This window comes from Arvicola amphibius, chromosome 2 (genome assembly GCF_903992535.2).
Source record: "Arvicola amphibius chromosome 2, mArvAmp1.2, whole genome shotgun sequence".
Taxonomy (NCBI): Eukaryota; Metazoa; Chordata; class Mammalia; order Rodentia; family Cricetidae; genus Arvicola; species Arvicola amphibius.
Window position 1 is genome coordinate 24,052,491 of NC_052048.2, and position 25,609 is coordinate 24,078,099.

General features: G+C 51.4%; 2 protein-coding genes across 8 annotated transcripts in view; one reads left to right on the top strand and one right to left on the bottom strand.

Annotated features, from left to right (window-relative positions):
- On the bottom strand, positions 1-8,546 carry LOC119807120. The gene is made up of 3 exons (XM_038319264.2): positions 8,104-8,546; positions 2,659-2,784; positions 1-786 (listed from the first exon to the last, which is right to left on the bottom strand). Exons 1-3 carry the CDS (start codon positions 8,544-8,546, stop codon positions 750-752), a joined length of 606 nt encoding a protein of 201 aa, XP_038175192.2. The 3' UTR covers positions 1-749.
- The window catches only part of Plekhg6 (pleckstrin homology and RhoGEF domain containing G6), a 20,170-nt gene continuing 2,481 nt past the window's right edge, over positions 7,921-25,609 (top strand). The window contains exons 1-14 of one of the 7 annotated variants that reach the window (XM_038320518.2): positions 7,921-8,582; positions 8,915-9,141; positions 10,016-10,221; positions 11,452-11,601; positions 13,052-13,216; positions 13,577-13,672; positions 13,867-13,917; positions 14,204-14,353; positions 15,553-15,663; positions 15,823-15,972; positions 16,153-16,290; positions 16,591-16,710; positions 18,077-18,203; positions 18,290-18,405. In XM_038320518.2, coding sequence (XP_038176446.1) covers positions 10,084-10,221; positions 11,452-11,601; positions 13,052-13,216; positions 13,577-13,672; positions 13,867-13,917; positions 14,204-14,353; positions 15,553-15,663; positions 15,823-15,972; positions 16,153-16,290; positions 16,591-16,710; positions 18,077-18,203; positions 18,290-18,405 — 1,512 coding nt within the window. In that variant the 5' untranslated portion in view covers positions 7,921-8,582; positions 8,915-9,141; positions 10,016-10,083. Of the gene's footprint in view, positions 8,583-8,914; positions 9,142-10,015; positions 10,222-11,451; positions 11,602-13,051; positions 13,217-13,542; positions 13,673-13,866; positions 13,918-14,203; positions 14,354-15,552; positions 15,664-15,822; positions 15,973-16,152; positions 16,291-16,590; positions 16,711-18,076; positions 18,204-18,289; positions 18,406-25,609 lie in introns of those variants that run through there. The other 6 variants (XM_038320519.2, XM_038320520.2, XM_038320522.2 and 3 more) reach the window with 6 other exon arrangements.

Here is a 25,609-nt window from a genome sequence, read left to right on the forward strand (position 1 = left end):
TTGTGAGCTGCCATGTGGGTGCTGAGAATTGAACCTGGGGCCTCTGAAAGAGCAGTCAGTGCTCTTAACTGTTGAGCCCTCTTTCCAGCCCCCTCGATCTTCTTTTCTTTCTTCAGCACCTAAGCACATTTTCAAGGATACCCTACTTAGAGGGTTGTTCCCCCGCCACCAATCTGGGCCTGGATTTCTGAGAATCTCCAGCTTGAGCCAAACCTTAAAAGGCCAAGTAACCTCTGTGCATCCGTTTTTTGAGGCTCTGCTTAGCACATGGTGCTGGCCGTTGGTTCCACCTTCCTCAAGTCAGTCCAGCAAGCTTCCCCACTGGTTCTGGGCTGTAGCAGCTGCTAGCTTTTTCATGAGAGCCTAGCCTCATGCCTGCAGGCACTGGCAGGGAGCCGGCACCTACCTGCCCCAGCTCTGGGAAGTTGCTGGGTCTGCACTGAGGCAGGCTTTTCTACCTAGGCTTCTCACAGGCCCCACTCAGCTGCTCAGCTGCATAGCAGGGCCTCTTAAAGGAGTCTCATCTCTCAATTAGCTATTGGCCATTCAGCTCTTTATTAAACCAATCAGAAGGTGCTTTAGGCAGATGAGGTAAAACAGACACATCTTCATAGCATACAAAAAGATTATCCCCTAACATTCTTTTTTATAAGAGTTACCTTGGTCATGATGTCTCTTCACAGCAACAGAACAATGACTAAGACATCTGGGAAGGACTCAGGAGGACAGAGTTCATGGCTCAAAGTCTCTCACCCTGTGTAAGGTACTCCTGACTTCTTCCTCATGCTGGTCGGAGGATTTTTGAGAGAGAATGAAAAAGCACAAAGCTAGTGGTATTTGTTTTGGTTTGCTTTGGCTTTAGTTTTGGTTTTTGTTTGGTTTTGGTTTGGTTTGTTTGAGAAGGAGGCATCTCATGGCATAGCTCAGACTCTCCTCAAATTCATGATCTTCCTGCCTTAGTCTCCCAAGTGCAGGGATAAGAATTGTAAGCGTAGACCACCTTGGCACCTAGCTGCACAAAAGCCTTCCAGCCTTCAAGTGGAAACCAGTACATTTCCACTCTTTTGACACATTATTGGTTCAAGCAAATCACAAGTTCAAACCAGAGTAGTATGGGAGGAAGCTACCAAGTAGCACAGACATGTCATGAAAGATCAGGGACCATCTACCCCAATGATGGAACAAAAATGCACATCCACAAAGCTCGCTCTTCTCTTTTGACTTCTCTGTCTTCTCTCTTGCTCTTGACTGATTTGATTATTGAGCAGTGGTGGTGCCTTATAGCCCCGACTGACTTGGATCTTACTGTATAGCCCGACGTGACCTACAACGCTCCACCCTCCTGCCTTATCCTTTCAAGTAGCTGGGGTTATAAGGACACAGCATGGCTCCTGGCTTATAAACTCTATTAAATACCAATATTCCTTATGAAAGCCTTGCAAGTTACATTTCTGCTTCTCCGAATGCTGGGATGAATCTTAGGGCTGAAGCAAAGTCATCAAGCTTTGGGTTGCTAATTTTTGTGTTGGTTTTTGCAGACAGAATCTCATAATGTATCCCAAGCTGGCTTTGCCTTTGAGATTCTGTTGCCTCTACCTCCAGAGCGCTGGGTTTACACAGGTATGGGGTCACCAGGCCCTGCTAGGCAATTAGCTAGCTTGGTCAGAGGTGCGTTTATGCATACAACCTATTCATTTCCCACACAAGAATAGATAAGAGGAATGAGACGAATTTGAATTCAAATTCTGTCTTTTGCTCCTGCTAACTTTGTCATCATGAAAATATTTGGTGACCTTTCTGAGCTGAGCCCATTTCCTCATGGTACAGGACAATAAGTACCTATTATGATCTTCTTGGTTCTACCTCTTGAGTGCCTTGGGCTGACAGTATGTGCCACCATGCCTGCTTTTTGTGGTGTTGGGGATGGGACCCATATCACACATATCAAGCAAATATTCCAGCAGCTAAGCTACATCCACAGTACCTCCTAAGGTTTTGGTGAGGGCTAGATGAAATAAAACATGTGCCTTGTGCACCACAATCACTTTAAAAGTTGCTGTTATTATTATAAAGAATTATAATCTTCATCTGACATATAAAGAGAGACAAGTCAGCCCACGTGTCTATGAGGCTGGGAAGTGATGGTGCACACCTTTTATCCCAGCACTCAGAAACCGAGGCAGGCAGAACTCTGTAAGTTCAAGGCCACCCTGGTCTACACAGTGAGTTCCTGGACATGCCAGGGGTGTGTGTGTGTGTGTGTGTGTGTGTGTGTGTGTATAATCAAAAACAAAAACAAAAGATAAAGTGTCCATGAAAGGCTTTCTAAACTCCTGAACTGGGAGTGGAGATCAGTAATAAATTATTTTACATTCACAAAGCCCTGGGTTTAACTCCCAGCATGGGGGCGGGGGGAGCCTCCTACCAAGTGGAGCCCCTGCTACCCTGCTACACTGACACAGGACAGCAGGAGACCCTGAGTCGCTGGGACTGTGTGCACAGTGCACATGCACTCCTCTCCTAGTCTATGCTGTAATGTTTCTTTTAGACAGGCTCTCTAACCCAGGCGCACAGCAAACTCCCCGCGGAGCTGAGCCTGACCTTGAACTGCTGATCTTCCTACCTCCACCTTCCAAGTGCGGGAATTTGGGCACTCACCACCACATCTGTGGCAGCATCTCTTCTTCTTCCTCCTCCTCTTCCTCCTCTTCCTCCAGACCAGGACTTGCTATGTTGCCCAGACAACAGGCTGGTCTTGAGTCGCCACACCTGGCCCTTTGCCCTCTAAAAACAACAAACCCGTGAAAACACAAACAGCAAGGATCTTAAGGGAGGGACATTTAGGCAGCTGAAGAGGATTAACACAGCCTTGAAGCGGAGTTGGAGGCCCAGTCAGTTTAGCACGCTGAGGGGAAGCCAGGTCTCACACACTCACTGTGGTCCCCTGTTAGGAGCCTGGGAACAGATCCCGTGCCCACACTAAAACCTTATTAGGTGTAAGGACCGAATCACTGGGTTTCCTATTCTGCCTGTGTGACTTCGGCCAGGTCAGCTCATGTCTGAAGCTCAGCTTGGCATCGGCCGAATGGAAAAAGACCAAAAGTGCCCACCTCGCTAGGGAGGCTGAGGAGAGAATGAAGTGATGGTTTCTGAGTCCCCAACAATAGTTCCTGACAGAGGGTGATGCCTGGGGCCTCGTTGCCAGCCCACATGTAGTCCACTGAAGATTAGGTCTCTGACGGGAAGGTGCAAGAACCTTCTGGAGAATCAGAGTTCACAAAATGATATGTGTCTTAGCTTACTCATAGGAAAGCCTCTAATAAGAAGGGATTCCCCAGAGCATGAGGACATTAAACTTAAGCCAGACAAATGCAGGGCAGAGATGAGAAGAACTTCCTGAAAGTCAGGGCTGTCCAATTAAATTGGAAATAAGAATTTAGAGCTGGGCTGAACAAGGAGTGGCAGAATGAGAAGGGTTGGGACGGTCAGCTGCCCTGACGAGTGGGCCTTGAGACACGTACACCAGAAGTCAGGTCTGTGGCCTTTGACTAAGGGACAAGAACTAGGACTGATGGAAATTGACCGTGGTTGGGGAAAAGCTGCCCTAGCTATGAAAACTTTTGCAAGGACTAACCTGGAATCTTAACCTGCCCACTCTCATGGGCTTTGGGGACACCCTAAGGCTGCAGACACCTAGGAGAGCCAGAATCAGCACAGGACTGAAGCACTTGGAGGAAGGAGCCCTAAGGACGTGATCTCATGTGTGTATTGGATCTCACACCTGTATCTCCCAGAACAGACCGGAAGAAGCCTCGCAGGTTGTCGGGCCAACTCAGGGGCCCTCTTCAGTGATGTCAGGCAGACCTTAGAATACAAGGCCTTGTGGGTCTCCTCCAAAAGAACAAGCTGTCCACGGCTGTCCCCCAGAACCAAAACAAATCAATCGTCATTTCCAGGAGACACCACTAGGGGCAGCCTGGTGGTCGCCCGATGTAATGGGGCTGAGAGAAAGCAACTAGGGAGAACGCTGTTGATGTTCTTTGGGTTTTGTTGCTGCTGCTGTTTGTTTGCTTGTTTGCTTGTTTTCCTATGTCTGAAGATTCCTCACTGGAAGCAGGGGGGGGGGTGTCGGGAGCATTCCACAGGTGAGGGGATTTGTACAGTCACCCCGAGTCTCACTGGTAAGGACTTGCTGGGATCCTGAGACACAAAGTCCCTCCTAGTCTGGGTGAAATTTTTAAAGACTTCTGGGGGCTACAGGTCAAAGACAGAGGAAGGCCCAGTCAGAGAACAGGCCTGAATATCAGACACCCTACTCCAAGATGGGCCCTGGGGAAACCCCACAGTGACCCTGCCTCTGAGGGCCCCTGTTCCTCCTTTTCTCACTTCCTCTGTCACCTTGTGCCCTCAGCCAAGGTCTCACATTCCCACAGGGCCCCAGGCTTCCTTCAGCGCTAGAAATGACAGACATCTTCACACACAGCAAAAGAGCTTAACCCCTTTCCTGCTGAGCCACCCCCATCCGCAGAACCCTGCTCAGCCCGCCCCTGAAGGGATAGCACTAAACCAGGGGTGGCACTGTGAAACCATTCAAATACCAACTATCTAACAGACAGACAGGGACGGAGAGGTGACAATGTCGGCAAGTATTCCCAAATGGAATGTTCCGGGTCTTCCGGCAAGTCAGCTCAGTCCATTCACCAAATGCTGATGCCGGGCTAGCACCAAGTTCTATGCAACGGGCTATCCCTGCTTCAGGGGCATTTAGTGAAGGGCTGAGACGCATATACAGTAGCTACGTGAACAGCAGCGCTTTTGAAGAAACAGTGAGCGGGGACCCGAGTCAGTGGGGAGAGAAACGAGTGCTGGACCTGAGAGGGACTGGGAGGTTATGAGTGTGGATGGGGGATGCTTTGGGTACCATTGAGGGAGACTATTTGAGCAAAAGCTTCAGGAACGCTGAGGCAGATTCAAGGAAGCTGACACGCTGGGAGAAGCAGAAGAAAAGCGGAGATTGTAACTGGGATCCAATGAGGAGGCCCTCGAATGCCAGGAGAAAGGGGGTTTGCCCCGTCAAGTCAGCACCACCCAGAAGGTGGCATGTCCCCGGGGAGCCATCAAAGCAGACTCTGGAGTCTTTGGGAGGCCTTCCCTTTCCAGAGTCTGGTTTGTTTGTTTGTTTGTTTGTTTGTTTAGACAAAAGCCTCCTCTAGCCCAGGATAACACTGAACCTCTGATACTCCTGCCTCCTCTTTCCCAGTGCCTGGATAAGAGGCATATGCCACCATGACCAGTTTATACTAGTGCCAGGGATCAAACTCAGAGCCTCGTGCATGGCAGGCAAGCACTTTACCAACTGAGCCACACCCTGGACAAGTTTGATTGTTTTCTTTTTTCTTTTTTTTATGTTTACAATTACGTGTGTGTGGAGGTCAGAGTCTTTCTTTCCATGAGGTGGGTCCTGAGGATCAAACTCGGATCTTCAGACTTGTCTGTGTCTCCCGAGCTATCCTGTTAGCTTGTTTGCTGGTTTTTGTGCCGGGGTCTCACTGTGCTGCACAAACGGCCTATGAATGCTGGGGTTCACACAGTGCTTCCACTTGGGCCTCCTAGGCATCTGGGACAAGAGTCCTCCACCACTCTCAGCCCCAGGCTAGAGCACGCTTGTCCACACCATTGGGTCTCTGCTCACTCTTTGTTTCAGAAATGTCCTCCTTGGGGCCCGCCAGGAGCTCACTCTGGACAGCACTGTGGTCTCATCAATTCTTCCAGGAAGCCTCCCTTGCCTCCCCTATGTAGGAACTGGTCCCTCTAATGTACGGGCATGGTTCCTGGCTCGTGACTTCTGTGTCTTCCTTTCTCAGTGTTCTGTCTGCCCATCTGTCTCCCCACAAGTCTGGAATTCTCTTGAGTCTGGCATTCTCTCATTTATCTTGAGGTTCATTCCACCTTGCCCCCCGTGTTCAGGAGGAAAGCGGGCAGAAAGAACAGGAGGCCCCAACGCTGGCACAAAGCAGTAGCAGGCCACAGTGACCTGGCCACCTTGTATGCATTGTCTCCCATGATCTGCCATCACCTGCTCAAGACCCCAGTGTTTCCCCTTCAGAGAAGACATAAGCTCCCCATTTACTGACCCCTGCTGCTGGTAACTTCTAGCACCCCATTAACTAATATGGCCTGCCTCTCCCTAGAGAAGTGGACTGGGTAGGACTCAAGGATCAAGCTCATTTTCTGGACCTTCCTGCCTCTTGAGGCTTTTATGCCAATCCTCACAAGACCCACCCCTAGGCCCAAAAGTTACCTTTAGGAAGGAGCCATTGGATTCTCCTAGCTCGGACCCTAGAAGGACACCTCAACAGCTGTGGGGTCAAGCAGGGGGCCCAATGAAGAGCATCTGGCCCACGGCATGGCAAAGGAATGTGCTTCATGCTATGGGTACCAGGGATTTCTAAGGAAGCCAGAAAGAATCCAGGAGCTCCCCTCTGTTCAGACCAGTGACCCCCCCAACCCCTCCGGGTAGAGGCCAGCCTCTGGCATCTCAGTCTTCAGTTGAACGAGGGGCCTATTCCATTCCTGGGGTTGCGTTCCCTTCTCAGCCTGCCTCAGAACAGCCAGATGGAGGAACCAGAATAGAAGGAACGAGAACAAGAGAGCCAGAGAGTCCACCTGCCCACACACCTGTGGCTGGCCACACCTCTGTCTTTAGCTGTGTCTGGGAACCTCTCCTCCCAGGGAGGCAGGATACAGGCCCTGGGGCACTGGTAGGTGGAGGTGGGACCTCAGCCTTGAGGGAAACGGAAAGGATTAACTCTCCCTGGGTCTATGGGAGACATCACCAGCTCACCCCAGGGAGATGCAGGTCCAGGACTGTTGCTGGTACCTTCTCAATTCCAATTTCCCTCTTCCTCCTCCTCCCATCTCTATCTGGGAAACAGTGGGAGGAGCCCATGGGAACCCTCAGCACCAACTGGCTCTGGGGTGTCGTTTAAGATGGCCAGTAATCATCACCACCTGGTTCATTAGCTCGCTCTCTCTCCCTCATGGCTACTCTTGCCAGGCCTGGATCTTTCTTCCTCTTCTCCCTCCTCTTCCTGCCCTCCCCCAGTGTGAATGCTAGGAACAGACAAACGCTAGTTCTAATCTCATCCAACCCCTTGCCCCCAATGCACACGGCTGGTCCATTAGATCAGCGGGGCGGCAGGAGACAGGATGGGGGCAACCAGAGGTCCAGAGGGCAAATCTGTACCACTGAGCCCTCACAACATCATAATCGGAAAAGGGACACTGGAGGGCAAATCTATCACTAAGAACAGGCACAGAGATTCAAACAACCCATGGTAAAGATGCCTCTCCAGACTGAAAGGAGCCATTGGAGACAGTGAGAATTCCAGCGAGCACTTTTTTGCGTTGAACACAGGGAGATGACTTCTGAAAGGGTTTCTTGAACTGGAGGATGCTTTGTGTGGTAAGAGGTTGTGTCAGTTGATTGACGGGAGGAAGATGCCGAAGTGATCCTCAGACCTGCCCATGGCCCCGACAGAGCCACGGGGCGCCTCTTATTTCAAACACCCAGTCTTTTCCTCAGACTGGGTGGCATGACTCACGGATGTGAAAAAGCCTTTCACAGGGGCGCAGTACCACTTTCAAGAAACTGTTCAGTCTGTGTAATTCTTAGGAAAACGACGCTGGTCCATCCCGGAGCAGTGCGGTGGGAGGATGCCCCCACCTGGTATGCCCCCTCCCTCTAGGCTTAAGTAATGAGAGCGGAGTTGGGTATAGGCTCAACCCGACCCCTGATCCCTCCCTAAATGAGAAGCAAAGTCCACAGAACTTTACACCCGGTTGCCAGGGCAGGCCAGCAGGTCCGCTGGAGATAAGGGCTACACTTTGGACTCCATGGACAGAGGACAGCTAAGGTGCCGAAGCTCCCCAGGCCTACGCCCTTCCTGATTCCAGGCTGGCTCCCCTCTTTGGTTAACGGTCTAGGATAGGCAAGAAGGACAGGGGCGCAAAGAAGGGAGGGGTACCTGCCACAAGTCCCTCGGTCATTACCCTCATCACCTCCGCCTAGCGGCACCCAACCTCTCATTTACCCCTCATTACCCTGGCGCCTGGCAGGAATCTGACCGGGAAGAGAAGGCGCGTTGGTGGCCCGCGGGTGGAACAGGTTCCAGCCCCAAACCTCGACCAGGTGACAGATGGCTGGCAAGTTCAGGGGCAAAAGAAAGGAAGAGAGCGCACACCACGACCTGAGAGCTCCTGGTCCTGGGGTGGTTGGTGACTGTGTCCCTGGAGTTCGGCTCCAAGTCCTCCCCTCCCGGGTGACCAAGACCGCGGCGCAGCACGGCCCGCAGGGAGGGGGAGGTGCCAGCCCGTGTCCCGCCCCTCTGCCTCCACCTTCGCCTCCCCTCCCGGCCCCGTGCTGCCCGGCCCCGTGCTGCCCGGTCCCTCGGGCCGCTCGGTCCCAGTCTCAGGCTGGAATAGAGGGACTGCCATCGCCAAGGAGACTGACAACGACCCTGAGCCCCATCGGCCCCAGCAGGCATCGAGGACAGTGGAACGCGGGACACCTGCGCGCACAGGTGAGAGCTGGGAGGGCGGGGGCCCGGCGGGCGGGGAACCGGGAACTTGGCACAGGGTCGCAGGGCCTAAGAAGGAGGAGGGGGTGGGGAGCTGGGTCTGGGAAAGGATGGAGAAGGTGGAAGTGGGAAGGGATAGTAAGGAGGGCGGCTGACTTCAGGGGCAGGACTGTTGGTCGCGGGGTTGGCAGACAGAATGAGCAATCTCCTCTGTGCCTAAGTCAAAGAAACTCAAGGGAGAGAAATGGAGGGGCCAAAGAGGCCCACTTGGTGGGAAACCTGCCCCTGTAATGTGTTCTTGAGCCCAACTCCCATTAAGGGCCTCTTCCCTCCAGGCCCTGCCTACTGGAAGGGATGGGTCTTCCATCCAGGTTTAGGAAGGAGGGGTGGAGTCCTGCGGCTGACTTCCAGCTCCATGGTGGTGTCCTCAGAGGCTGGGAAAGACTGATATTAGTAGGAGACCAGAGCGCTGCTGCTGCTAGGCTCGCCTCTAACGACCCTGTCTGACAGCTCTCCCAACTTCACCAGCGTCACCAGCGTGTGCGTGGCCGTGGGGGTCCAGGTAAGGGGCGTGCAGACTTTTCAGTAAAGGGACAGAAAAAAAAGGAATGTAGATTCTCTGGCCTATTGGATTTCAGTGTAACTAAGAGAAAGAAGCAGTCACAAGACAGCAAGCCATCCAGTAAAGGTGGCTCCAGTGCCGTGGTCAAACTAGCTATAGCTCGTGGAATGAGAAGTGTGTGCTGCCCACTTTCCCCAAACATCTTTCCTTCTACTTTGCTCTACTGTTTAAAAATGTAAAAGTTGCCAAGCATGATGGACTATGTCTGTGATCACAGCACTCTAGAAACTGAGGCAGGGGAAACCCAGATTGAAAGGCAGCCTAGCCCGCATTAAAATGTGTGTTCCAGGCCAATGTGGGTTACATAATCACACACACACACACACACACACACACCCGTCTCAAATCAGGAAAGAAAATAAAAGCCATCCTTAGCCCGTAGTCTGTTCCAACATGGGAGACCCACCTGGCTGTCCCTAGTCAGTCTCACCTCTTCCCGTCTGTGGAGTTCCTGCTGAGTTGTCAAAGGTAGCACAGGAAAGAGACTGTGTGTATCTAGGTGCAAGAGGACGCCTTCTACCTGGGGCTATTTAGAGCGCTAGAGATTTTCTGTGACCCTTGCTCCCAGCTGCTCTTGTGACTACAGCATCCTTTGAGACCAAAGTGGGAATATTTCCCAAATGTGAGGCAGCTGTTCCTACTCAGCATGCACCTGGACCTGCCCTTCTCCCACCAGCTGATGCACCCCCATCACCTCCCCCCAAGTGGTCACCATCTGACCCTCTTCTTCCCAACTCTGTCCTCTTGTCTTTCCTTGTCCCCTAACCCGTCGGGACATTCCTCACTAACCACGTCTGGGCTTTCTGTCTTGCAGGAAAGGGAACCCCCTTTCTCCCGGGCATTGGCGCTATGATTCTCTGGGGGTAACCCAGGATAGAAGTAATGCAAGCCTTTGGTCCTCCAAATGAGGGCCCCCTCCAAGGTCTGGTTGCTTCCCGAATTGAGACTTATGGGGGCCGACATTCGACTTCTGCCCAGAGCCCTGCTGGGAATATCTATCCCAGAGGAGGCCCTGTATTGGTAAGTCTGCCTGTGCCCGGAAGGTGACCTGGGTGGGGCAGGAGGGAGGACACAAAGGCTTTGAAGTCTGTCCCCTTAGAGTTTCACAGGCTGCTCTATTCTTGTCCCTTAACCTCCTCTGCTTTCCGGGGTTGCTGGGAGAAGAGGACCATGCCTGGGCTGGGATCCCAGGACTTCACACCCAGTCCCAGACAACAGAGTGACAGAGGCAGGAGCCCAGTGGAGCCACACCCACAGAGGAAGGGTTGGAAGGCATTTCTGAGCTACTAGTGCGGTGGGAAAGGCATCTCTCAGGCTCTACATGTGAGGAAGCTGGGAGGAGTCAAAAGCTTCCTGAGTCAGGACTGAAGAAGAGCAAAGGTTCAGGGTGCCCCGTTCTCACAGGGAGGAGGGAGTGGAGAGAGCTGCCTTGGTCCCGCCCCTGGCTCCACCTGCCTGGCCCACCTCCAAGCCTAGCGGAGGTAAGGGGTGTGAAAGCCAGGGCCTAGGCTGTTTCAGCCCTTAGTGCTTCCTTAAGAGCAGGTCCACTTCTGGCTGGGGGCATTCCCTGCCTCCCTGGAGGATCCCGCCCCTGGAGATGGGGACGCTCCCAGGGAGAGGGTGGAAAGGGACACTAGGAAGTTTGTGGGGTAATTCAGGCCAAGGCAGACAAGGAATGTGACCAGGCCTGCCTTGGGAGGAGACTTGTGGCTAAGGCTTCATCCAACCTCTAACACAGAAGGACAGCAACTCCCAGTGGCCCAGGACACTAGTTGCAGTCCCTAGGGAGGAGGCTGCATCCTTGTGAGCTCCTGTTCACGCGCGTGTGTGAGGGAGGCTAGCTGTCCACAAAGGAATGAACTCAGAACACAACCTATATCATTCACTGCTCCTGTGAGCCCTTGGCACGGAGGGTATTGTGGATGGCTGGGCGGGCTGGAGCTGGATACCCACAGCAGAGCCCAGGCATGTGTGTGCCTGTGTGTCTGCTCTGCAGGAGGCCTCAGCTTCGACCTCCGGGTTCCCTCAGGAACCAGGCAGGCCTGCCCTTGCCCAGCTGAACTTGCCCTGCCTGGCAGCAGCCACTGTGACTCAAAGCAGCAGCAGCTCACACCAAACTGGTTCAATGAGAGTAGTGAGCCAGCCCGCCTTGCAGGAGCCAGGGATCATGTCCAGAGCCAAGCTCGGCCCCTTCTGCCTCTCTAGTATTTCTGGTACTCCCAGAACTTCCCCTGCCTCCTCTTTCCCCAGGACTCTAGTCGCCGACACCTCCATGTCCCTTTTGCCAAGGGCTCTGGCCAGACCCGAGGCCCATCTCCTCTGACGCTTCGGGAACCAGAGCTAGAGAAGAGGCTCGGAAGCCACTTTGGGCTTGGCCCACCTCACTCCCCCAAACTCAAGGTAAGGATTCCCTTTACTTCTGTCTCAGTGTTCACAACCCCAGCCATGATGGCCTCCAGAGACAGCCAAGACCAGAAACTCCATGAACTGAGAACTGGCAGGGAGCCTCTGATCACAAGCACCTTCGAGAATTCCGACAGGCACAGCTCTGTGCAGAGGCCTCCAAAGAACCAGCTCTGTATGTGACCAATGTGCTGGACCCCATGAGCCTAAACTTTATTTGTTTACTTGTTTATTTGGTTGGTTTTTAAAGACACGGCTTCACTGTGTAACAGCCTTGGCTGTCCTGGAACTAGCTCTATAGACCAGGCTAGCCTTGAACTCACAGAGATCTGCTTGCTTCTGCCTCCTGAGTGCCCATTAAAGCTGTGCTCACCACCACTCAGCTAGGATAAATTATTAATATTAAACTCCCAGCTTTTGGAAATTACCAGATAATGCGTGAGCCAGGCACAATCTATTCATCCCTGCTTTCCCCGCCAGCCTTCACCCCAGCTATGAGCCCTACTGCTTCCTCCATGTCTACTTAAGGGTAGAGTGAGGTTTAGAACTCATTTTTTCCCACATTGTTTGGTACCAAAACCAGTTATAAACTTTATGGTGTGTGATGCTTCATAAAATCTCCACTTTGAGCCAAACATTATGGTGCACATTTATAGTCTCAGCACACAGGGGCTGAGGCAAAAGGGTTGCAGGTTCAAGGTTAGCCTGAACTGCATAGTAAGTCCCCATCTAAAAACAAACAAAAATGCATCCATTATATGTCATTGTTACCTGAGACCATGCTTCCTTAAGTCTAGTCCTTGTCCTTACTTGAAGGTTCCTCAATCTGGGGTGTATATCTCAACGGTAGAGGGTTTGCCAAGCATGCAGAAGGCACTGGATTTAATTTACAACTCAACCCAAAACAGGTTTTTTTTTCTTTTTTCTCTTTCTTTCTTTTTTTCTTTTTGAATAAAGAAAATCAATTCTTTTTTATATTTATTTATTTATTTATTTATTATGTATACAATATTCTGTCTGCGTGTATGCCTGCAGGCCAGAAGAGGGCACCAGACCCCATTACAGATGGTTGTGAGCCACCATGTGGTTGCTGGGAATTGAACTCAGGACCTTTGGAAGAGCAGGCAGTGCTCTTAACCTCTGAGCCATCTCTCCAGCCCCAAGAAAATCAATTCTTAAAGACCATTTTGAAAAACATGACTCTTACTCTGTTCTGAGTGAGGAAACCTCTAGAAGGTGTCATTCTGGTCAGGGAGGTTCCTCAAACCCCTCTACCCAGGGACCTTCCTGCAGACAAAAGTGTAACTTCATTTCCTGGGTAATAACAACCCTTTTCATGCCATGCCAGGCACATATATGTATGCGCATGTGCACACACAGCCTTTCCGGAGCCCGGGCACCAAATGTTGGGGGTGTACCAGGCTGATCACCTTCTCTGGTCTCCCAGGAAGTCACCAAGGCCCATGAGCTGGAGGTCAGACTGCACACATTCAGCATGTTTGGGATGCCCCGTCTACCACCCGAGGACCGGAGATACTGGGAGATAGGAGATGGAGGTGACAGTGGCCTGACCGTGGAAAAGTCCTGGAAGGAGCTGGTGCTTGGACACAAGGTGGGTTTGAAATGGTCTGTGTCCCCAGAGCACATCAGACCCTCCTCCACACGTGCATACATGTATCTCACGTCTGCCCTGGGAAAAGCAAAGGCCTTAGGATACGGCATCTAGAGGGGAAAGCTTTTAAAGATCTTGTTGAAATCCCAGCTCTAGTGAAGTCTTGGTTATGATGGAGGACCTCCCCAAGCCTCACTTGCTTCATATGGAAAATGGGGGGTGATGCCTACCTACAAACTAGAGGGTTGGTTAGGATTAGAAGGTCCTGTGGAGAGGGACCAGAAGCCGGGATCTAGCACTCAACAAATGGCACCTACTCTTATCAGCATTCCCCAAGTGAACCAGCACTGTCCCCCTCAGGAGATGAGCCGGGAGCTTTGCCACCAGCAGGAAGCGCTGTGGGAGCTCCTGACCACGGAGCTGATATTCTTGAGGAAGCTCAAGATCATGACTGATGTGAGCCACCTCCAACTTCAACCTCATCTCCTCCCTACCTGGGTCCTTAGTATTATCCGCCTTCTCCCAGAGCAAAAGGACTGGGATGGGGGACGGGGGCGGGCAAGAAGAGAAGACTGACCCCAACGGGGGTTGGGGAGGGCCTGAAGAAGGGAGACCAGGTGTTGAGCCCCCGTCCTCCTTCCTGCCTCTAGCTCCTGGCAGCTGGGCTGCTGAATTTACAACGAGTGGGGCTACTGACTGACGTGAGTGGGAACCTGGGGTGGGGGAGAAGGGGGCGGGTCCACAGCGAGCCCTCCAGGCTGAATTCCACAGCCCCATTTTCTGGGACGCCCCTGATTCCCCTACACTTCCTATTTGCATTAGACCCCCCAGTAGGCAGTAGGCCCCTGCCTCCTCTGGCACCACAGAGGTTGAGGGGCCATTGTCAGGCTCTTCCCTTCCGCCCCAGCCCTGTCACTAAAGCTGAAAGTCCTGTCCCTTCCTGTAACCTGACAAAGGACTGCTACTAAGTCCTACTCATTCCTCCAGGTTTCAGCTGAGACCCTGTTTGGAACCATCCCCAAGCTGATTAGAGCCCACAGGAGCTTTTGGGAGGAGGTCCTGCAACCCGTCCTGGAAGAGACTCGAACCTCTGGCGAGCCTTTGAACCCTGTCAGCTTACAAAATGGTTTCCTGACAGTGAGTATGGGGATACTCAGAAAAAGCAGGATGAAGTCAGCCCAAAAGGATCCACGGGGCACAAAATACAACTCCAAAATACAACCTCCTTCATTCCATCCCACAAGAGGGACCAGTTTCGAAGGTTCTTTGCTCTTTCTGGAGTCCCTTATGAAATGAAAATATGCTTACCTTGCTGGTGGAGGGGAGTGTGCTCTCATCAGCTGTACAATCTTGTATTTGCTTTCCTTTTTCTTTCTTTTCTCTCTCCCCCCACGTTTTTAAGGCAGGGTCTGACAATGTTACCCAGGCTGCCCTCAAATTCAAGACCTTCCTGCCTTAACTTCCCAGGTGCTATAATAATAAGTGTGCACTTCTTGGCATCTATAAAATATTAATTACTCCTTTGAGACCCATCAGCAAATAGCTAAGCCGGCGAGGTAGCTCAGCAGTTAAGAACACTGGCTGGCCTTGCAGAGGACCTGGGTTTGTTTCCCAGGACCTTCAATGTGGCTCACAGCTCTGCTTCAAGGGGACTTGACCTAACCTCTGAGAGAACCCGATAGGCAAATGGCGCACACACATACATGAAAAACTCATGCACATCAAATAAAATAAAAAAAATTTTAAACGTCTCTTAAAGAATGGTGTCTATGTAAGAAGATGCCTGGGAGGGCTTAGTGGGGGCAGGAGGGGTTGGTGAAAGACCACAGGGGTATTGAGTGTGGAGAGGTAAGAGAGCGAGAGCTGGGCCTGGGTCTGGTCTTTCTTCCACAGTGTTACAGTGTTTCTCGGCAGGAAAAGCTGGGATGGGATACAAAGCAGGGAGGAGGGGCACAGTTTCCTGGGAATCCATTGGCACCTCCTTCCTTCAGAGCAGGGCCTCTGGACAACTTTTAGGTCAGGGAAATTGGAGCCCCAGCGTCCTGAAAACAGTCAGGTTGAATTATTGATGTCAGGAGAGTGCGTCCAGGGTAGCAGGCACAGCCAGTGCCATGGGCAGAATGAACTCCAGGGGTAGCCAGGGCCTGCCTCTCAGGGTGTCCGTTCTTCTCGGGAGCACAAAATGAGGGGTCTGTCAGGAGACGTCCTGGGAGGTAGAGACTGGCAGGGGCTTCATTTGGGGGCTGTGTGAGGCTCTCTCCTCAGCCTGCAGCCACACTCTACAGCCAGAGTCGATTCACGACCCACTTCAGCCTGCCCAATATCTGTTCCTCCAGTTTGGCCAGCGGTTCCAGCCGTATGTCCAGTACTGCCTGCGAGTGAAGCAGACCATGGCTTACGCTCGGAAGCAGCAAGACACGAACCCTTTGTTCCACGCTTTCGTGCAGGTGGGGCGCCCTGGAACATGGAGGCTGGAGGGGTTCAACGACACAGCCAGGCCAGGCTTCAGCTGGGTGCAAGGCTGAGGCAGTCCCTGGAGGGGCAGACGGGAGGGTCTCAGCAGGCTCCTGAGCTCTCCCCCTCCCTTCTCCCCCCCCTCCCCGCAGTGGTGCGAGAAACACAAGCGCTCCGGAAGGCAGACGCTGGGTGACTTACTCATCAAACCCCACCAGCGCGTCACCAAGTACCCACTGTTGCTGCAGGCTGTGCTCAAGAGAAGCCCTGAGCCCCGAGCCCAAGAGGCCCTGAATGCCATGGTAGGTACTCAGGTGAGGCTACCACCCTTGTGGGGAGGGGGTAAGAACTCTCTCCGGAGATCACTGAAGTCTCATTCCCCACACAGTGCTGACCGACTAGACCTATTTTAGTTGTTGTGACTGCCGCTGGGTGGGCAAGCTGGGCTCAGCTGTGCCTCCTTCTGTCTCTCCCATCCCAAGATCGCAGCTGTGGAGTCCTTCCTGCGACATATAAACGGGCAGGTCCGCCAGGGTGAAGAGCTGGAGAGCTTGGTGGCTGCGGCTCAGCGCATTGGACCCTATGAGGTGCTAGAGCCCTCCAACGAGGAGGTGGAGAAGGTGAGGAAAGGGGCTCCAGGTTCCTGGAAAGTAGATGAAGGAAAATCCTGGCCAGCAGAGGACAGAGGCCAACATATTCTGTACCTGAGTGCTATCACTGGGTGCCCATCCATCCTTCCCGTGGAAGGTGCCCCAAGCGTAAATGAGAAGAGAAAAGAGGGGACACTGGGGTATTTGCTGTGGCTACAGGTACAGAAAGGATGGGCTGGTGGCAGCACAAGGAGCCACCCTAGGTTGGGATGGGGAGGCATACCTGCATGGCGTCCTGATCCCCTTTCTGCTTCCTTTGTGGTCCCTTAGAACCTGCGACCGTTTTCCACCCTGGATCTCATGACTCCTATACTAGGGGTCGCCCCTGAGCACACCAGGCAGCTGCTGTTGGAAGGACCCGTGCGCGTGAAGGAAGGGCGAGAAGGGAAGGTGAGAGCCACGTGAAAGAGGGGAAACGAGGCACGGAAGGACGCGGGATGAGAGGCAACAAGCCGGGAGAGGGGGCTTGTGGGTAAGAGCACTTGCACCATAGACATGAATGGGGACCTGGAGATGGAGAGGTGGCTGAGAAGTTGAGGGCACTTGCTGCTCTTGCAGAGGACCACGTTTAGTTCCTAGCACCTGTGTGGCAGCTGGCACCTGTCTATAACTCCAGCTCGAGGACCGGACACCTCTTCTGGCCTTCCAGGCACTGCATACATGTGGTATACAGACACATATGCAAAGGCAAAATTCCATACACATCAAATAGAAAAATAAAGACTTTTCAAAGAAAAGTCAAGGAGCTGTAGGTTACCAAATGGGCTCCAAACCTAAAACCATGAGAACCTAAGTTTGAATTCTTAACACTCACATAAGAAACTGAGCCTATGGCTGCAGAGGCAACTTGGCTGTTAAGGGTGCTTGGTGGTCTTTTTTTCCCCCTTTTCAAGACAGGGTTTCTCTGGTAGCCCTGGCTGCTCAGGAACTCACTGTGTAGACCAGACTGGCATTGAACTCACAGATATCCACCTGCCTCTGCCTCTCCAGTGTTGGGATTAAAGATGTGCACCACCACAGCCTGACTGCACTTGCTTATGATCTTGCAGAGAACTCAAGCTCAGTTCTCAGCACCGATTTTCAAGTGGCTTACTACTGCCCGCAACTCCAGCTTGGGGCAGTGATCCAAAACCTCTGGCCGCCGCGGGCACTTTTACTCACATGCACATACTTACACTAAAATAAGATAAATGTTTAAGAAAGAAAGGAAGGAAGGAAGGAAGGAAGGAAGGAAGGAAGGAAGAAGAAAGAAAGCTGGGCATGGCTGCTTGCATCTGTAGCCCCAAGGTTGTTGGGTAGGACACACAGATCCTATGAGTTCCATGGCCCATTGACTGCATCTCAAAACAATAAAATAGAAAGTGCCAGAGCAAGACACCTAACATCCTGCTCTCTTCTGCACATGGGCAAACTGGTATAAACACCCACACGGTCTGTACATATGGCACACATATAACACACAACACACACAAGGCAGCAATGGAAGAAAGTATGGTGGGGTGGGCAAAAGGACATGGTTTTGATTCTGCCTGCACATCAGTCGTTTGCATGACCTTGGGGCAGCCCTCTTCCCTGCCTACAAATCAAGAGACGGGACCAAGGCAATGCCCTCCCAGCTGTAGCACTCCGTAGCTCTGCCCCTGTCCTTCTGCTCATAGGCATCAGCCAGTGAGCCAGGATCCCAGACCAGCCACTTCCCATCCCCAGATCCCCAGATCCCAGCAGGGTAGACTGACCCTGCCTCTTTCTCCTACAGTTGGACGTGTACCTGTTCCTCTTCTCTGATGTGCTCCTGGTCACCAAGCGCAGGGCAGACAGAGCCAAGGTCATCCGGCCCCCTCTCATGCTGGAGAAACTGGTGTGCCGACCACTACGAGATCCCCGTATGTCTCTTCTACCAGAGGAGGGAGGGTCAGGATTGGGGTCGGATGAGGCCCAGTCCTTACAGCAGGGCTTCTTGTCCATGCAGACAGCTTCCTGCTGATCCACCTCACTGAATTCCAGTGTGCCTCCAGCGCCCTCACTGTGCACTGTCCCAGCTCAACCGATCGCACGCGGTGGCTGGAGAAGACCCTGCAGGCTCAGGTAGGTGGCCGCCTTGGAGAAGGGTGAGCATGTGCCCCTGGAGCTCAGAGGGGTGAAGGAGGGCAGAGAGGCTGGGCTAAGTGCAGGTGCAGACTTGACCAGACTTGGGTGCCTTCAAGAGGAGGACAGAGCCCAAGAAAGCCCACAGCCAGCTACTGAGCTCGCTATTGGGGTACACCCTAGTGGTCTGACTACAATGGAATGGTGAATTTCCAAACTTCATCTTCTTTCTGTTCAGGCACCCAGGGGGCACTTTCTGGGGACAGGCACTAGGGCTAGGTGCCAGGGAAAAGAATGAACCCAGCATTCCTGCCCTCCAGAAATCTGTGCCGCAGCTCATTAGAGTAATCAGAGTACAAATAGCAAAGTAAATACGCAGAAGACGGCAACAGAGAAAGGGGCCAAGCCTTCTGTCCCACCTGTCTGCTGGACAAGCCATGGTGCCTAGGGAGATTAGGGGGTGAAGCCATGACACCAGACCGACAATGGAGCACTGGGGGAGACACAGGAGTATGTCAGGGGAGCAAAGGAAGGAGGGGATGCCAAATATACAAAAATCCAGAAATAGGAAACAGTCACATGTGTTAAGAGAACCAGAGCTGGGAAGGCATCAAGTTGGTCAATCTCTCACTTTAAAGGCAGGGATCAGGACTGGCTCAAGGTTATACAAACTCTAGAGTTCAGCTGAGACCATGCAGGACCACGTCATGTCCTCTTTGGCTGTGTGCCACACTTTCTCCCATCGCCACCCTGTGTGTGTGTGTGTGTGTGTGTGTGTGTGTGTGTGTCTGTCTGTCTGTCTGTCTGTCTGCCTGTGTGTGTGTCTGCCTGCATGTCTGTCTGTCTGTCTGTGTGTCTGCCTGCATGTCTGTCTGTGTGTGTGTCATGTATTGTATTATGAGTGTGGTGTATGCACATGACTGTGTGGGTGGGTGCACCCGTGTGTGCCTATGCAGGAAAGAGCAGGATGTTTGTTTGACAATGCCAGGACGTGGTGTATAAATGTGAGCACAGGAGGTCATGCCATAGGCCCGTGCTAAGAACTTGAACTTTGTCCCATAGACGATATGGAGCCAGTGGAGGTTTTAAACAGGGTAGTGATGAAGGCAGATCTATGTGATAGAAGCAGGAGTTTAAAAGAAAGAGATTAGTACAGCTGCAATAGTTACTACAAATTCAGTGGCTTAAAACACCTGAAACCAGGCTCAGTGTAGCTCGGTGGGAGAGTGTGTGCTTAGCTTAAATAAGACCCTGGAGTTTATTGAGCCACAGTTCCACACAAAACAAAACAATCCAGAAACAGAATTCCTCATCACTTAGGAGGCCACAAGTTCAAAGCCAAAGCGTTGACAGAACTAAGCCTCCTCCCCAGGTTCTAGGGCAGGACCTGTGACTCTTCCCAGCTATTGATGGCTTCAGTAACCCTTGACTTGGAGCAGCACCCCAATCCCCCATCTCTGGCTTTCCCCTCTGAATACCAGTGTCCAAATTTCCCTCCCTTTCTCATGAAGACAGCAGATATGCACTGCAGAATCCAGCAGAAGTACAGAACACACCTCCTGAGGTCACCACCTTTGGTCCTTTCACATCTCAGAGCCCCCCTCCCCGACTAAGGGCAGGCACATCTGTGGCGGCTGGGGGTTAGGTTTCCGACCTCGCTTCCTCCAGGCTGCTGGTCAACCCACTGTGGGAGCAGAATGGCAAAGAGAGATGGAGATTTGAGAGGCTCCATATTTTTGTCTTATTGGTTGGCAGAGCTGGGCCTCAAACTGAGGCTCTTTCCTACTCCACAAAGTACGTGACCTCTGAGCTCCATCCTCAGCCACAGGGAGTAATATGTACATTTGTTTGTGTGGCGGTGGGCACATGTATGTGCATGTATGTGCATGTATGTGCATGTATGTGCGTGTATGTGCGTGTATGTGTGTATGTGCATGTATGTGCATAGTTTTACTTGCATCACCACATCTGAGAACATTCTTTTATCACCGGGTCCTCTAAAATTTCTCCCTTCCTTTGGTTCCCACTCTCAGCACAACCCTTCTCCCACATTCTCCTTCTGGAACATCTGGGAGCCAGTGAAACTTACTGGTGTTCATATCCTGAATAACAACCCTGATAGTCTCTGCGGGGTGACCAAAGGAGCATCACTTCTTCCCTGTGACCGAACTTATAGCAAGGCTCCCCACAACTCAAAGACTGCATCATCTAGAACACCCTCCTGTGGATTACTATCAGTCTTCACACACACACACACACACACACACACACACACACGCACACACGCACACATACACACACACCACAAGCACAGACAAATACATATCACGCACATACATATACACCCCACAAACACACATATACCACAAACACACACACACCACAGACACATATCACAAACACACCCCCCTCCAAAAACACACACACATATGCCACAAAACACACAATACAAACACACATATATCACACATCACACATATACATACACACATATACCACAAACACACACATATCATAAACATACACACTGCAAACACACATACACACACATCACACACATAGACACACACCACAAACATATCACAAGCACATAGCACAAACACACACCCCCACCACAAACACACACACACACATATATACGCCACAAAACACACACACTACAAACACACATATATCACGCATACATAAACACACATGTACCACAAGCACATACATCACACACACACCAAAACACACACAACAAACACACATATCATGCATGTACATGTAGAAGGAAGCGGCAGGCTGCGTCCCACCACCCGGCCGCCGGCTAGCTTTACCCAAAATAATTACACGGAAACTGTATTCTTTTAAACACTGCCTGGCCCATTATCTGTAGCCTCTTATTGGTTAATTCTCACATCTTTCTTTAACCCATATTTAGTAATTCGTGTAGCACCACGAGGTGTGGCTTACCAGGAGAGATCTTAATCTGCGTCCATCTCGGAGAGGAGAAGCATGGAGACTCACTATGGCGACTGCCTGAAGCGTCTCCCCAACTCTCCCAGAATTCTGTTCTGTTTATTCCGCCTACCTAATTTTCTGTTCTCTTAAAGGGCCAAGGCAGTTTTCTTTATTAATAAACCAATGAAAGTAACATAGACAGATAACTCTCCTCTATCATTTCCCCTTTTTCTGTTTAAACAAAAAAGAAAGGCTTTAACTTTAACATAGTAAAATTACATACATGTAACAAGAGTTATCAAGCAAGAATTACAGTTACAATATTTATATCTATTTTTTATCATAACTAAGGAAAACTATAATTACCTTATTCTTCAACTCCATCAAAGACTCCAGAAGGATATAATATTACCTAAGTAAACAAGAAATATGCAGCTTTCAAACTCTAGAAATGAGAGACAACTTGCTGCCTGGACAGTCACCCAAAGTTCCTCTGTACCGTTGGGGCATCCATCTCCAGCCTTCAGGCCCATAGTGTCCAGCAGACTTTTCCATGAAGCAGGAAATTCCAAAGACAGTTCAGTCACTTTCTGCTGTGTCCTGCAGAATGTCTCGCAGACTCTTTAATGAATCAGGAACCCCAAAAGGCCATCTCACCTTTAGGCAAGTTCAGCAGTCCTCTTTCTGTGGGTTTCTTGTGTCCAGTTTATGCAACAGTCCAGGCAAGAGCAGTTTCTTGCCCAAATGGCTAACAAACTCCATAAGTAGCCTCTTCGATGCCCATCTTCCTCTCGAAGTAGATTGGTGCTGCCAGGAGCAGACGTGTCTCATTGTCATGAAAAACCCTAAGTTATTAAAACATTAAATGCCATATTCTGCAGTCTTTGAAAGATATGAAGAATGTCTATCTAACTGAAATATATCTCTACATATCTAGAAAATCTAATAACATGACTACAAGCTTAACTATTATCAATGATTATCCATTAACAACCTATATTTCCTAATTATACATTACATTTTTAAATGAACTACACAATTACAATACCTTAATCAAGATCAGAAATACATATACATACAACAAAATTGACCTTAATATCCATACCAATGCAAATTATTCATATCTATATTATATGGTGTCAGGAGTGGGATTCGAACCCCGCCGCTTCCTTCTACATGTACATACACACATATACCACAAATACTCCACAGACACACACATTTCACACACACACACACACACGCACGCATGCATGCACGGGTGATGGAGTATTTCTTGGTCCCTCCACTGCCCAGGGCCCAGGTTTTTCTTCTCTCCTGCAGAAACATTAGCCATGTGTGGTTCTTGAGGGTTTACAGAGGTGGCTCACACTTTAACAGAAAATGAGCTTGTGGGTGGGGGTGGGGAGAGGAAAAGGAACTGATGAGGGGAACAGAAAGAACCCTTAGGTGTAGAGGCCAAGAAATGAAAGTGGGGCCAATTGAAGACTAAGAAGGGAGACTGTAGAGAGTCCAGAGCCCGCCCTGTGTTCTTGGTGAGTTACTCCCCGTTTTCAGCCTAGTCTTCATCTGCGGTACAGTGAGTCAGCAAGCCAGAGACCCCGCACTTCATGGTGCTCCGCACATGTGTGTCATTGTCCTGCTGCTTACAAGGAAGGGCTGAGCAGCTGGCTGAGCACTCCTATAATCCCAGCACTCGGAACGCTGAACCAGCAGGATCACAAACTCAGAACTAACCTGGGCTATTCATCAAGTTCTGAATCTGAGCTGCATAGAAAGACTTAATTTCACAAAACAGAGAAAGGAGGAGGGGGGAGGAAGGTGAAGAGAGGAGACAGCCGTGGCAGGAGGTGCAGGAGCTGGAAAAAGGCACCCGTGTGATGGCTGAGAGAGGCAGGAGGTGCTGGGAGAGCGGGGTGATCGCAGAACTGCAGAGAGATGAGGCATTCTGTCTTGCAGATTCTCCACAGGAATCTTGCCCAGGAGCCCCCCTCTTTCTTCAGCTTCGTGGGCCCCACGCTCTATCTAGCTTTCTCTCTTGTACTGCTCATCTCTGGCCAAAAAGATGCCGGCTGCTGAGGCTTTGAGGCAGCTGGAAGCCCCGTGCTGGCTGCCTAGGCTCCCCCACTCCTGCTCTTCCTGGGGAGGGACGGAGCAAGCCTAGTGGGGATGATGGCTCCGGGTGTTTCTTTTTTTTAATTTATTTAACTTTATTTTATGTACATTGGTGTGAAGGTGTCAGATCTCGTGGAACTGCATTTTCAGACAGTTGTGAGCTGCCATGTGGGTGCTGGGAATTGAACCCGGGTCCTCTGGAAGAGCAGTCAATGCTCTTAGCCGCTGAGCCATTTCTCCAGCCCCCCCTTTTTCCGGGTGTTTCTTAAAGACTCCCCCTTTTCTTCCCATTCTTTCCCTCCACACTACAGCCCTGTCCTGGACATCCATCCCATCCCATTCCAACTGTGAAACAAGGGGCACCTCCCCATCACAAGCTGGCTTGCAGCCCCATTGCCATTCCTTTGCTTATACCTTTTCCCACTTCATGCTGAGCTGAGAGATGAAGCCTGGGGAAGAGGGGCATGGGAACTGGCCCGGTGTGTGAACTTCCTGTCCCCCCAGTCACTGGTTTAGTGACTGGGAAGCCAGGGGAACGAGTGTTAGAACTTCTCATTTGATATCGTTTTCCTATGCTTGTTCACCCCTCTTCCAACATGTCTCATCCTGACCCGGCTCCTCCCATGCCCCTACAGAAGCTTTGGAGAAGCCTAGGAGCCCCAGGGCTGCTGGCTCACATTCCCCTAGCTGACGAGAAAGGGCAAATAGGGAGCCACCAGGCTAGCCTAGCATCAGTCAGAACAGAACATTGTATAGGGTTCCGGGGGGGGAACACTTGAGGTCCCTACTCCTTGCCAGATGCAGCCCCTCAGCAGTTTCTGTGGTGGGGATACCTGGGGGGGGCGGATAGAAGACTCCCGCTACAACCCTTCCTTCCTTCTTCCGTCCCTCTTTCCCTTCCTTCTTTCCTTCCTGTTTGCTTTCTTTCTTGTTTGCTTGCTTTCTGAGATGTGGTCTCACCGTATAGTTCTGGCTGGCCTGGAACTCTCTATGTAGACTAGGCTGGCCTCAGACTCAGAGAGCCACCTGCCTCGTGTGACTCCACCATGCTAGAATCATGCCCAGCCTATGCCCATTTCTTTGACAGCTAGGAAGCACTTTGAGTACCTTATTAGCCAGGCCTATGAATACTGATGCTCATTCTGCCCCTAGCTTCCCCCTCTACCCTCATGCCAAGCCTCCTACTCCCTACCCTGTGCATTCTCAGGCTCTGCTGTCTCCCCCAACACCGTCCTCCTGTGGTCACTCTCGGCCCCTCAAGGCCTTTACAAAGCCTGCAGTCACTGAACTAGGACTTAAGAAGCATGCTCACCCAGATCTCCTCTCCGCTGGCCTCCTCGGCCAGTAGCAGCTCCTGAGTCTGGTCTTTGCAGCTGTGAGATGAGCTCGTGCCCATGCTTTCTACACTGTAGGGTGATGGTGTACGACAAAGCACCCTGTGCCTAGGGAGCTGCACTGGAAGCCACCTCTCAGCTGTCACTGCTCTATTATGTATGAAAACTCCCAAGAGCCGAGCAGATGTGGCGCACACCTTTAATCCCAGCACTTGGGAGGTGAAGTCAGGTGGATCTCCTTGAGTTCAAGGCCAGCCTGGTCTAGCTAGTTCCAGGATAGACTCCAAAGCTACAGAGAAACCTTGTCTTGAAAAACCAAAGAAAAGTCCCAAGAAGGAACACAGACATGTGCCATCTTCTCTTCCATATTGGGACAGCTTTGTTTTCACACCGTCTAAGGGACAGGAGGGTCCTCAGTCTAGGACAAGCATGCCCCTGCTCCTCTCACCTTCAGGATGGATGTCAAAGTGATGGGAAAGGAATGTGCTCAAAAGAGCAACCTGAGGACCAATATGGTTCAGAGCCCTGGCAGCACCTCATCCCAGTCAAGGAGATTCCAAGGGCATCCCTGGAGGCATGAAAAACAGCCACGTGATATAGGAGGAGAGGGGACTTTCTGTCACCCCAATTGCCGCCAGCACCAGCTCTGTAGTCTGGTGCCACCACATCTTGGCCGCATTGTGTTCCCTTCCTGTAAGAATGACTCCTAAGGGGGTCGCTAGCCTTCTGGTTCCCCTTTCTCAATAGGAAAGGAAGTGTAAACTCCTGTCCCTCAGAGGGGTGTTCAGAGGGGTAAAGGCACCATAGTAAAG